The sequence below is a fragment of the Myxine glutinosa genome, chromosome 1 (assembly GCF_964187855.1).
Source record: "Myxine glutinosa chromosome 1, kmMyxGlut1.1, whole genome shotgun sequence".
NCBI lineage: Eukaryota > Metazoa > Chordata > Myxini > Myxiniformes > Myxinidae > Myxine > Myxine glutinosa.
In genome coordinates, this window is record NC_136261.1 from 366,199,478 (window position 1) to 366,213,471 (window position 13,994).

A 13,994-nucleotide genomic window follows, 5' to 3' on the forward strand; every position below is an offset into this window, starting at 1 on the left:
GAGAGCGTTGCGCTCTGTAGGAGGCAGTGTCTTCAGTGCTGGGGGGGGGTTTTGCGCTTTCGGTAGATGTCATATCTGGCGACGTTCAGAGATGCCGACTCCCTCTCGTTGTACAGAGCCAGGAAGAAACCACTCACTGCCTCTGTAATCTGTAAATCAGTAGCTCCCTCCTCTCCGATGAAGTGAAGCAGGTCACCAGGTACTACTCTCATGGCCTTGAGTGCGGACACCTTCCCTTTCCCCGCGGGATAGGAGGTGGTGTCACATCCGGAGAGAGCATGCATAGCCAGGATGGAGCGACACTGCTCACCGAGATTCTCTACTGTCGAATTGATGTTGAGAATAGTGCCATCCCATCTCTCCATCTGCAGGTTACATGTGATACCCACCTTCCAGCACCAATAGACCATGAGTATGAAAACATCAGTGTCGTCGCTGAGAATGCGGACAGTTTCAGCTCCGCGACTGGCTGCATCCAACATGTATGAGATGAGGGAGACGTCAGCCTCGTCATGAGTGACAATACTGTCTGCTTTGCTGACCATCTTGATGTGATCTCCTATGCTGTGTGTGCACAGGAGCTCACCCAGTCTCCGTTTGTTTGTCTTGTTCTTCATCACTTTGTCGCGGCTAGGTAGAGGGGTTGTCAGTGAGAGTCGGTACTCTGTTGAGCTCTCCCCAGCTCTTCTCTGCCTCTCGTGGTCTTTGGCAGAGACTTGCTCATACCGGTCAAAGATGACAAATGTTTCGGTGATGTGGCGATTAAGCCGGCGCCCCATGCTGGCTGCGAGGTCAGCCACAGTGCCTGACGATGGCCACACCACGTGGTAGATGAGCTGCGATGCATCAACGAGTACAACATGTGGTGGGTGGGGATTGGGGGCAAGGATTCCAAGACGCTGGACGATCACAGACCTGTTACCCTTCCTGAGGCATCCATACTCATCGATGATGGATGCAGGGACTGGGCCGAGCTCGTAGTCAAAGAGGGCAGAGAGCTCCATTCTTCTCTTGCTCCCCACCACCAGCAGCCGAGCAAACAATGCCTCAAGGTCACATATGATCTTCGCATTGACCTTCACTCTTTTTTTGGTGAATGTCATTGTCACCACCTTATTTGAGATGGGCGCATGAAATCTCTCAGGAAGTGATGAAGAGAACAGTGTGCTCATGTCCTGTCCGATCTTCAATGCATCTTGCACATTCACCTTTTCATCTGCCACCTGGCCATTTATGATATGGTGGAGGGTCGCGGTCTCTATGGTGAGTGGATGGGAGTTTTCCTGTAGCACTCTCAGGATTTTAGCCCGGTCCTCCGCGTCCAATTCCCACCGTCCTTTACCCTCTTCTTTGTGTCTGTTGGGCTTCATTGTCTTATCCGGTGCTTCAGCATCGTCGTAAATCTCATCCAATGACTTGGAGAGATAGGAGCAGATGCCGAAAGATTGGATTCACACGGCGACCTGCTCAGGGTTGGTGGAGATGCCCTTCATGCCTCCTACTCCCTTCCCTTGCTTGATGCATGTCTGCTCCCCAAACATGTCTCCACTCACTGCAGCTGCACCATCAGAGTGGCGGCACACATGGCTTCCAGCGTAAAGGTCATCCTTGGCAGTAGCAGGAAGGTACTGCATGTCGCGCAGATGCCATGTGATCCATCTTGCGTAGTGGTGATGACCGGCAGCAAAGAAATAGGGCAGCATCTCTTCAAGGCAGTGTTGTTGCAGCATCCAATCACCCTCTCTTTCTGCTCACCAGAACCTGTGAGCTATTAGGGTAGAGGTGATGAAACAATCCACCCATAGCCGGCCTGTGGGGTGCTCTCTGGCTTTCTCCAGGAATGCCGTTATCTGCTCGTGAGTCTCTCCCTCCTCTAAGAAGTCATGAAGAAGAGCAGACACAACCATACGGAAGGCTCGCATAGCCTTGGGCCAGGCCTTCCCGTTGAAGATGGATTTCAGGCCTCCAAATGATGCACCGACTAGCTCCTCCACACCTGTTGAATTCATCAGTTGTCCGATTGAGCCGATGAATGACATGAGAGTGTGCATCATCCCAGGTCTGAGAACCACTGATGACCATCGCTGCAGATCACTCCACTTGATCAGGCAAGCGATCACGTACAGCTGCATGTCAAACGTGATATGACTGTGGCGCATGCCAAGCTGCCTCAGTGATGTGTCTAAGTAGGCAATGGTACTGAGCACTGTATCAGGGTGGGCAGGGGGCGAGTCAAGCAGTGGTCCAAAGACACTTATCGTCTTCAGCTTTGGAGCACTATCATCACCATTGCGATCTTGCACAACATTGTAGGCTGCCCAGTCCAGGGGAAGAGGGGAAGAGTGGAGCTGCGAGAGCCAAGCAATTTTTCACATGAAATTTTGATCGCAGGAAATTTTTATAAGAACACTCACGGAAAGCATATCTGTCTAAGTGTATTATGTCCAAATTTCATACAGATCCTTCAAATAGTTTGCTCACACGAAGCATTCAAACAGAGCAATAGAGCGAAACAGAAATTTCAGTGTCCCAGGCCTGTGTTTGATAGGGTTAATGCTATTAATGCTAATTTTGCTAATTGCCCAACATATGCAAGTTAGCATCCGGCAGTTTCTAAGTGATGGGGACCCATACTGTACAATTCTAACTTAAAACGTTGGGGTACTCAACATTTCCGGGTTCACAAGAGGGCTCTATAGGCTTGGCAAGTAGACTAATGTCACACATCAAGCTTTCATCATCCTTGCAATAGTGTTGTATTGGCTTGCCATGATCGGTGCATCTTCGCTTCCCCACGTTTACTCCTGGCACCAACTTCATCTGCTCTACCAATTTGGCAAGGGCCACATTCTTTTGACATTTTGGTTTTATCGGAAATACCTCACGGCAGTTCGGACAATCACAGACTGTGGCCTCTTCCCTGCTTTCCCAGTGTTGCTCGATACAGACTTTACAAAATGAGTGGCCACATGGCAGAGTAATAGGTTCCTTGTACAGTTCAAGGCACACAATGCATTGAAGTTCATCTGCACAAACTCCAGTCATCGAAGAAGATGCCATTTTCTTGTGTTGTGGAATTTTTTAATAGCCTATTAGCCTTTGAATTGATTTGACAAGATTCAAGAGAATGAAATGTCCACATTTCGTCTCAGAAGACAATTAATGATTTAATGACACATGGGAATACTTGATTCACTTTCACCAAAGGTATTTACAGATTACACTTCCATTTGAGTTACACATACACGAATAAAACGAAATCACTACGCCGCATTCAACACACTACAATACATTACAACTGAACCAAGAACTCTCCGAGGGTGCCGTGGCATGGCTTTTTATGGTCAGAGATCAAAGAGCAGGGTCAGGTAAGGTTCAAAAAGATAACAAGCATTGCGTGTCTTCACTCCTTGGGTCAGCTCTTTTCTTTCTTCATATGCAACTCTCCCAGCCATAAAATGTCAAGTCATGGAGAAAACAGAGATTTCTAACATCTTACAAAATAAACAAAGCCTTCTGTTTCTAATAGATAATATGCCTTCGCGTGACTGAGGACATCGGTTGCTTCTCAATCTCTAAGAGAAAAACAGGGTCGGAGAAAGTTCGAATCAGTGAGGGTTATACATCATTGTTTTGAATATTTTATAGATATATATATATATATATAAGGTTTACATATTTTCAATGGCAAAGTCGGGGCTCAGGTAAATCTACTTGATTTACACAAATTACGTACACAAATTAATTTTCTTCTTCTACACTTGTATCAGAGAAGGAAGTAGAGCACAGTTGAAACCTGTAGATCGAGAGGGGTAGTTATAAAAACAAAACTTTCAAGGTAAGAAAACATCAGCTAAATTACTATGGAGCACAACTACCTTAGAAACAAGAGAGTTCATAGAACACGATACCCCACTCAGTGTTAAAGTCTATACAGGAATGCCTCGTCGTTCACGAGGTGGTGAAAATCCCCGAGAACCGCAAACTTAGGGGGTAATGTGGGAAAATATGGTTATGAACTTCAACTATAAAATTGTCCAAACTGTACCATTAATTAACATGTTTGTGCATTGTTTGTGCTGTTTGGATTCAAAAGAAAGTATTATTTTCCTGTATTAACAACATAAAATAAAGTTTATTTTCCTGAGTTATTAGGTTTACTCTCCACTAGGGCATTGCCCGTACTATATCTATATCTAAAATTATATCCCCCCCCTCTATTTACATGAAATGGTTTGGTCCAAAGCGAACGGCTTGCGAGTACGGTGACAATCCCCCCCCTCTATTTACATGAAATGGTTTGGTCCAAAGCGAACGGCTTCCGGAGTTTGGTAAAGAAATCGCCATCGCGTGCACAAACGCGCAGGAAAGCGAATGAATCGCAAATTCGGTTTTATTAGTTTTATAGTTTTAAAACATAGTTTAACGCCAACATAGTTTGCAAACGTGAAATAAATGAATACGCTCTCAAATGTGCCATCCGAGGCAGAGTGTGTCCTCCACGTTCGGCACACGCGATCGTTCGCTGCTCTCTGATTGGTTGAATCGTTTTTTGGACATAGCTCGGTAAGTAATTGTCCGATTAATATGAAACCTTGAAAAGGCACATCCTCGGGTCCCCAGCAATATACCTGGCAAGTTAAAAGTATATCGGACCCGTGGTTGTCGAGAAACAGCGGTCACAGACAAACGTACAGACGTACAAACGTACAGACGTACAAACAGAGATTACTGGAATTATAGATAGATGAAATGGAGGTAACCGATTGTTATTCCCATAGTTTTTCTTATTATTATTCTTCCACCCTATTTTGCACCTCCGACAACTTTAAAATTAAGTTTCTCAGCAACCGCTGGTCGGATTGACAGGAATTTTTCATCAAATGATCGGCTCGGCTCCTATAATTTTTCCATGCTAATTATGACGTCATAGGTCACATAGTATGGGCGCCATCTTGTAAAACACCTTCAACTTTGCCCCTCTATATCTCCTAAACGGCTCAATGGAAAAATTTGAATAATGGCTCATTCTAAAGAAGTCTGCAATGGCACCAAAAAACATGTGTATTTCGTATATTAAAAATGCTAACGTTAAGAGGTTAGAATTCGTCACACATATTTGCTCCCACGACAATGATATTTTTTTCCCAGATCCGTAGTTAAAAAAAACTCAGAATGCAAAAATTTTCGAAGTCATACGTCACATGGTTTGACCGCCATATTGTTTTTCGTGAAAACCACGAAAATCCCTTTTTCTCCGCAACGGCTGAACAGATTGAGCTCAAACTTGGCATGAATAATCCCATACCCATGATGAACAAAAAAGTCAGTGAGCATGACGTCATGCATCACATGGTTTCGGAGTTATGACGTTTTTAAGCATAACCTAAAAATGCTATCTTCTCCATAATTTGTGAATATATCAAGTGGAAGCTTTACACAAATGTTCACCATGGGGAGAAGTTTCAATCATACTTGAGACGTTTTTATCAGTCACATGGTTTGGCCGCAATAAATAATTGAGGGGAAATCCTAAAAAGCCTCTAACTCTTGAACCACTGCATTGATCGACTTGAATTTTTAATGCAATGTAGCTCTCATCAAGCGGAACAAGTGTGTAAAATTTCAATATGATTGGTTGTAAGGTCTCGAAGCTATAAGTGTTTATTTTTGAAAGAAAAAGAAACGCACCATTTTGTCCCACCAGGCCACGTCACTCAGTGCTGTTGCCATTTTAAGTTTTAATTTCCTTTAAAAACCATTTTCTCTACAATAATTGGACCGATTGAGATCAAATTTTCACCATTGGAGGGACTCGGTCTGTAGAATATTTTAATGGTAATTATGACGTCACAGGTCACGTGGTTCGGCCGCCATATTGGTTTTCATGAAAACACGAAAATCCCTTTTTCTCTGCAATGGCTGAACAGATCGAGGAACATATAAACATCCGCCAAACTTTGCAGGCAGAATCGTGTACCCATGACGAACAAAAAAGTCAGCGAGCATGACGTCATGTGTCACATGGTTTCAGAGTTATGACGTTTTTAAGCATGAACCTTTAAAACTTAGCTCCTCCCTCATTTTTGATCCAGTCGAGGGGAAACTTCACAGATGTGTTGAGCATATCAGTCTACTATAATATACTTTTGGAATTTGATACTTTGATACTACTATAATATCATAGTATCAAATTTGATACTACCTCTAATATACTAAAAATCATTTGGAATCATCTCGTGATAAATTGATGGAGAAAAATAATAATAATGTGAAAGCGGAACTATCTTTATCTTTGGAGGCCATTTTTCCCCACAGAGCAGGGGTTGGCCTTTTTTTGGGCACCGTGGTCCCCTTTTTTGAAGCAATGTTTTACAGCCGGATGCAATAATGTGAAAGCGTGGATGTTGTAAAGTGTGGGGGTGTGTGTGTGTGTGTGTGTGTGTGTGTGTGTGTGTGAGGGGTGGGGGGTCTGGGGGGGAGGAGGTTGGGGTGTGCGTGTGGAAGGGGGGGGGGGATGGGTGTGTGGAGGGGGGATGTGTGTGTGTGGAGGGTGTATGTGTGGAGGGGGGATGTGTGTGTGTGTGTGTGTGTGTGTGTGTGTGTGTGTGTGTGTGTATTGGGGGGAGGATAAGCGTTTGTGTGGATATGTGTGTGCGTGTGGGGGGGGGGGGGTTGTTTGTGTGTGTGTGTGGGTGGGGGTAGGGAGTGTGTGTGTGTGTGTGTGTGTGTGTGTGTGTGTGTGTGTTTCGGGGTTGTATCCAAGGGGGTTGTGTCAAAGCATGTCCAATGAAAGTGGGGTTGTATCAAAAGTGGGTGCGAGTAAACTGTTCAACACTGCCCGCAGTTTTAAGTGGCAGTTCTACTTAATATTGTTGCGGATATGAGATTGGCATCCATCCATATCCGCTTGTAAATATTCCCCTATTTCCTCCATACTTCCCAACTATCCCCAATCCCCCATTCCCTAGTCCCATTTTCTGTAAACAACACTCTGTAGACCCGACCTCCCCCTATTTCCCCCATTAAATGTCGCATCCAGGTCCACCGCATATCACGTAGACAACTATAGGACATCTTGCTAGTTATTCTTAGTTTATGTCAGTTAAGGACTCGTTTCCATTAATTCTGACTCTTCGTTGCACCAGGATGTGATTGTATGGCACCGTTAGGAAGTTTAGGACCTCCCAATACCTCCCCGCAGCTCTTCCTCACGGTTCAGCAACAACAACAGCAACAGCAACAACAACAACAGCGGCGGCGGCGCGGGGAGTGCGCGTCCTCACTCCGGCTTGGTTGGTAGGGGGTGTTGGGAGGGCACCAAGCCTTTCCAACGAGCCGCCATCGACCATGTGCTCGACGGGGTTACCAAGTAGGGGCTCGCTGTCAGCTCCTCGTCAGGGGCGGAGCCCGGTAACCCCCCGCACCCAATAGAAGCGGCGGACCGATCCCATCTGGGGCGGAGCCAACGAGCCGAGGGCGTGTCACTCCCCGCTGAGCATGCGCAGGAAGAGGGAGGTGACGTCAGATGCGCCCTCAGCTTGGAGAAGAAGGACGCCACCTCCGAGCGCTGTGACACCTCCCCGCATCTCTGGACTGGACCGTGCTTGATTCTGTCCCTGAGCCAAGGTGCACCTTGTGCTATCGACTGCCTGTCCTTCCCTGCCATCAATCCCTGTGTAAGTCAGTCTTGTTCCGTTTGTCTGTGGTCTGTCTGGGATAGATAAGATTGTGTCTAAGTGCCTATCTCTTCTGTGTCTTTACCTCATTACCTTGTAATCTACCCCTTTTCTCCCCCACTAATTATATCCTCCTCCGGAGGTCTTGAGAACTGTACCCCTTGCGTCGTTTCATTTATCCCAGTCGTTGTGTCCTATCCATCATTGATTTAGCGTAGCGCGATTTGGCCAACGTTCGAGTGGAATCGGGTGAGTTGGGGGTAATCGGGTAAACTGTGCGAACACGGCGGCCATTCCACTCGGCCCATCATAACATCTAAGCCGTGTCCGTAACAATATTATTCTTTCTAGAACATAAGACCCGTCGCTTCGCTGGCGGAAATACCATTCTTTGCTGCATTGGCTAATCTATGGGGGAAGAAAAAAAAAAGGATTCTTGGGAGATCCTGCTCTCCGTGCAGGGATAACCAACATCATACTTGATGCTTACCTCTTCCTGGATGGGGAACGGGACTGGATGTACACCATCACAATTGGCAGCATTATTCGAGTCAATGCGCTCAACATTGATCTTCATGTCAACATCTCCTCCACGCACTGTTTTCATTTCAGCAACAACCTTGCCAGGGAGGGGTTCAAAGAGGACGTCAAATGAGAACAAAAATAAAAACTCGACACAATTTGACGCCACAACGTCGACCGATATGCCTCTGCCCACATTATTACATCATTATCAGAACATCCCATGTCCAGGCCTATGCGGATTGTACAGACCAACGCATTTTATGTTATATTTAAGTGGAAATTGGGGGGATAAACCCCCTCGTCAAAAACGTGCGGAGATATGTCCCGACCATTCCCCACCCATCGATGCCTGTGTGAACAGCCATATCCTCTGTCGTTGAGGTTGCTCTCTTATAATAGCCATTATGGGCCTTTACAAGGAAGTTAATTTAAAAGTTGTTAAACTATTAGATTTAATAAATTGATGTGGTCGAAAGGCCTCCTCCAAAATCTATGCTTCTTTTGTTTCGTTGTGTGTCGCCTCATGAACATTCATTTCAAAGGGATTCCTCTTAAAGCAAGACAATTATCCCAAATATTTATAAAATGTGGTCGAACGATATCTTTATGACAACTGCAATGGAGAAGGAACAGCCATGACGTTGTCTGCAGAAAATGCACCATTGAAAGTCATGCTTTAAGATGGTCATATAAAGGACTGGCTGAATGCACCCGGCGTTGCCCGGGTTCTTTTTGAATGAATTGAATCTCCTGTACATAGGTCTGACGCGAGCCCAGTATCAGTTAGTGCTCAACGATTCCTTGTTCTTTCTTCTGTCGGGCCCCGCGAGAGAGAATTTCGAATGATGTGTTGCAATCAATCAGCTATTCCTATTAAGTGCATAAATTGTACTTCAAGAGAATTTTGAAAGAAGAAGAAGATTTATTGTGAAATGGGCCCAGCCTGGCCGAGGCAGCCTCCACCGGCCTCGCCACCTAGCCTATAACCTTCCTGGGGCCTGTTCCGACAATTTTTGTTTCAGAGGTTTCCTCCTATCTTTCACCATTCAGGAGATTAGCGCGTGCAGACAAACAAACAAACAAAAACTTTCTTTTATATATGTAATAATAAATAAAAAATAATGATAATAATGAATAAAAAATAATAAATAATAAAATTAATAAAATAATAAAAATATTAATAAATAATAATATAGAATAGAATATCGAAGATATAGAACAATAAGATGTAATTGCGACCAAATCGTACATGCATCAAATTCTGTCAATTACTTCTCCATTGTGACTGTGTTTTACCTCTTCTTACGATAAGAGAGCAAACGTGGATGTCACCGAAATTAACTTCGATATGGAAATAGCACCACCTGTGGTGGCAGCCGGTATTACAAATCCAGTTCCTTTATCTCATGACATGTTATGATCAATAAAATGTTTTTCAAAAACGACAAAAATTACAAAGTGCTTTTTCCAAGACTGTGCCTTTTTCTTTTTCCAAGAAAATTGCACACCCTAGTTGGTTTGAGAAGGTTACTTCGGCCCAGAGGGCGGGAGTGCACGCCAGTACTTCAAATTATGCATCCATCGAAAAGCTTAATGAGAGCATGACTTACCATCGATGTGTTCACATTGACTCCTGTTTCTCCAGGGTGTTCCCGGGAAATGTTCAAACCAAGTGTGGTTCATTATTTCCTGAAGACAAAACATTGTACAATAAAGTTTAGGAATCACAGTAAAACACCACAGAACCACTCAACCGCCCCAACCCCCCAAATTGGACAGAAATAACAACACAAGATCAGCGGCCCAGACCTTGCTGTTCAACCCACCTGCAGCAAGATCCTCTTCATTGCATCTTCACAAACCATTGATGACAAGAGCGAAGTGCACGGTTTGCTGAGCCATGCTGGAGGATGGTATTGGGGCAGCCCGTCAAAGGGTGACATGATTTTCTGTAATGAGATTGTACAGTTACCAAATTATTGATTGACATCCACACGTAATGTTCACATTCGCCTTCAGGCACAGAAATTTTTTTTTAAGGAATTCAAATTCCAACTGGAACGCCACTCAGTAGAGCGCATACTCCCGCCGTGGGTCAAGTTGGAATAATACGTTTTGTTTAACATCCCCTCTGCCCAAAACAATAAATGAAAAAGAAAGTAGGCCCAACTGTCAGATAATTTATTTTAATATATCTCGGAATTAGAGGAGAAAAACACCATTTAAGATTAAGAATAAATGTTTTAATGCAGTTAAACAAAAACAAAAATTCCCAAGAAAATTTCCCAAAAAAATTCCTGGATCCGGAAAAATATCCTGAGCTTCAACAAAAACTAATCAATTCTTCCTTATCCCAAGGGCAATCATCCCACCAACTTTCATCCAAATCCGTTCAGAACTTTTCCAGATATCTTGTTCATGAACACACGAACATACGAACACATACACACACACGGACGGACACGATCGAATGCATTACTCCCTGGCGGGAGTAATTATATCCAAGATGATTTTTAAAGGCCAAAAAATCAAATTTTCTCTTGGCTCACCAAAAACTTCACTCACAGTTCGGAACAAATTGGGGAAATAAAAAATATATAATTGAGGAAATTAATAGAAAGTGATGGTGATGAGTGTTCGGGTAGGTTATGGGAGCGTGGATAGAATGAGAAGAGAATTTAAGAAAAGTTGAGATGGGAAAAGGGAAAGGAAGGGTGAGCCTAAGATGAGCCAGATATCCAAAATGGGGGGAAGGAACATAAAAAGTGCTGTTGTTCCACAAGGGTAAACCATATGTGGTTCCCCATCTGCTTCATTCATCTCACAGGTACGGTAAACCGACCCTGGGCACGAAGATCCAGTCAGAGGTGAGTGTTGTGAATTGCATCCATGGTCGTTTGCCAGACACGCCGGGCATTCGGATTTATATGACCCGCGCCCGTAACATAAAGGAGGAAGAAAATGGGTCAGTGAGAGTCGGGATGCGGGGAAGTGCGTGGGGCGATGGGGCAGCGTGGTTGTCGCTTCTGTGTCGTCTATATATTTTGAACCATCATGTGGAGAGTTTTGTGGATCACCATTTACCATTTACATTTCCAATCAATATCTGTTTCTGGAAAATGGAACAAAATTTATCTTTTGCATCCTCGGAAGCGGGAGGAAAGGAAAAGTTGGGGGGAGGAGGGGAGTGGGATGTCGAACTGAAGAAAATATAAATTTATAAACAGAAGAAAGGGGTTTGGATGAGTGAGGATAACTAGGGGGAGGTTAGTAGGGGAGATGCGCGAGAGGAGCTTTAAGGAAGAGAGAAGAGGGGAGGTCAGAACCAATAAAAAACACATTTCTAAAGTTACAACATTCACGATGCCAATTATAAAAATGATAAGGAAATTTACAAAAGCTCACCCTTAATTCCCTCTTGCGAAAGGGAGATCGTTTGGTGAACAATGAATGCAGAATGATTCCGCTTGCCCACACATCAATGGGAGGACCACTGTAGCCTCTTCCTCGGAGGATTTCCGGGGCCATGAAGGATAATGTACCCACATATCCACGGAGCCGCTGACCCGGTGCGGAACACCTCGCGAGGCCGAAGTCGGCTACTTTAAGTGTTCCGTCCCAACTGTAAAGAATGTTTTGGAGCTGGAGAACAGGACAAATTGTTAAAAGTAATGGCTGGACATTCACCATTTGAACTTCAGTTTTGTGAGTGTCTGTGTGTGCCGGAAAGGGAAGTTTGAGAAAAAGATGCGAGTTATTTGATCAAAATACAATTATTAAATGAACACCAGAAAAAAACATGTGTGTGTTCATACCTTTATATCGGAATGCACAATGTTCTGATCATGGATGTTCTGCAAGTGCTGAAACCATCTGGAAAAGACCAAAAGTAGATGATGAGATGCGCCTTTTGAAATGAAAAATCAAACTCGTTCACGATAATCTCGTTTCTTGTTCAACACAACATTTCAAACCGGACATTACATTACACATGCAATGTGTGATGAATATTAATATCACACATGTTAATACGATTCAGCTCACCTGGTGCATGATTGGCCAAGCGTGTTTTTCAGAAAGTGGGTCACCTTGACGCATGCAATCAAACAGCGTGTCTGCACACAAAACTCATCATTAGTCTTTTCATAGAAACAAATAAACAAATACATGGCAGTTGCAGGTTGATTTAGAATTTATTATTTGGCAAAAAAAAAAAATTGTTTTGCAAGTATGTTGCTCACTCCTGTTTGTGTGTGTTTGTTTGTGTGTGTGTTTGTTTGTCTGTCCGCTCTCTTATACTTGCCTACAGGTCACAATTTTAAACCGATATTCACGAAACTTTACCAAATGGTAGAGTTCGTCGTCCGACAAAATCCTATTTTTGGGGTCAAAAGGTCAACATAGGCCAAAGATCAACAACCATTTCAAATTTCTAAAATCCTCAATTTTCATCCGATTCACTTGAATTTTGAATAGGATTTACATATCGGCGAACTGAATTCAACCACCAACTATTTATGAGATCAACATAGGCCAAAAGGTCAACATAGGCCAAAGCTCAACCACTTTTTTTTGAATTTCTAAAATCCTCAATTTTCATCCAATTGACTTGAAATTTGAAGAGGATTTACATATCGGCGAACTGAATTCAACCACCTACTATTGATGAGATCAACATCGGCCAAAAGGTCAACATAGGTCAAAGGTCAACAACAATTTCAAATTTCTAAAATCCTCAATTTACATTTGATTCACTTGAAATTTGATTGGGATTTGCATATCAGTTAACTGAATTCAACCAACAACTATTTTTGAGATCAGCATGGGCCAAAAGGTCAAAATAGGCAAAAGGTCAACCACTTTTTTCAAATTTCTAAATGCCTCAATTTTCATCCGATTGACTAGAAACTTGAATTGGATTTTCATGTCAGCTAACTGAATTCAACCACCAATGATATAAGAGGTCAAAAGGATGCTCTACTGGGTGCCATTCTGCTTTGTTCTCTTTTGCCAAGTGTCGCTCTATGAGTGATTTTTCATAAAGTGATTCTTCTTCACCATTGAGTGATAGGGCCAGAAACAATATACAGGGAGTCTACGACATAACGGGTTACGTTGCTGCAGTCCGTTTGTAAGTCGATTGGTACGCAAGTTGGAAAATATTGCCGATAACCCTATAATGTGTACGTGCACACTACCAAGTCACTTTATACAAAATAAAATCTTTTTCGTTTGTTTTTTACCTTTAACTACCTTTAAGGCAATTTGTGTTCTCCAGTGTTCATGTATATAATTCAATATTAAAGCGCGGCGTTACACGCGCTGCTTGCGAGCAAGGAGGAAGCGGACAAGCGGTAACTTATAAGCGTCTTTATTTCAGGAGCTCACTGTAACACTGGCGCGCTCCGGGCTGCGCGCCCGGTGTATATCATGAGGCCACGCCTACCCCTCGGGCGTGGCCACCGCCCACTTGGTGCGCGGAATGATGTCACCACGCCAGTGGGCTTTTGTGTCCGCCACACGCGCCCCCCCAGAATTCCCGCGCACCTGGAGGGCCAGTTTGCGGGGCAGACGAATGACCCGGCCGAAGCGCCCCCTGGCGATCGGCGGCGTCCGGGGTGCAGGTATGCCAGGTGGGATGCCCCTGGCTGCCCCTGGGATGGGTGCAGGACCGGGGGGCGGCGTGGCGGCGGGGCTGGGCGGTGCCGGGGGTCCGCCCGCAGGGGGGCGGCCCCGACGTGGGGGTCGGGCCACTGGTGGTGGATGGTTCACGTCGAGGTGGGCCGGCTT

At 44.4% G+C, this 13,994-nt stretch overlaps 1 protein-coding gene across 2 annotated transcripts; it reads right to left on the reverse strand.

The window, feature by feature from the left end:
• Positions 1-3,148: 3,148 nt before the first annotated feature.
• On the reverse strand, positions 3,149-11,845 carry LOC137416220 (5'-AMP-activated protein kinase catalytic subunit alpha-1-like). 2 transcript variants are annotated; one of them, XM_078771045.1, is made up of 5 exons: positions 11,610-11,845; positions 10,031-10,153; positions 9,815-9,893; positions 8,170-8,298; positions 3,149-3,575 (listed from the first exon to the last, which is right to left on the reverse strand). In XM_078771045.1, the coding sequence occupies exons 1-4, from the start codon at positions 11,730-11,732 to the stop codon at positions 8,288-8,290; spliced, it is 336 nt and encodes a 111-aa protein (XP_078627171.1). In that variant the 5' UTR covers positions 11,733-11,845; the 3' UTR covers positions 3,149-3,575; positions 8,170-8,287. The 2 variants fall into 2 exon arrangements, with proteins under 2 accessions (XP_078627171.1, XP_078627172.1); XM_078771046.1 differs by lacking the exon at positions 3,149-3,575 and adding an exon at positions 3,706-3,796.
• Positions 11,846-13,994: the final 2,149 nt, after the last annotated feature.

Bases quoted from the DNA above. Each gene is read 5' to 3' on its own strand.
- LOC137416220 (XM_078771045.1), bottom strand. From the start codon at position 11,732: ATGGCCCCGGAAATCCTCCGAGGAAGAGGCTACAGTGGTCCTCCCATT. The intron at 10,154-11,609 runs GTGAGCTTTTGT...ATCTCATTACAG, and splicing joins TTCGCAAGAGGGAATTAAGG to AAAATCATGTCACCCTTTGA. The intron at 9,894-10,030 runs GTGGGTTGAACA...TTTTGTCTTCAG, and splicing joins TGAAGAGGATCTTGCTGCAG to GAAATAATGAACCACACTTG.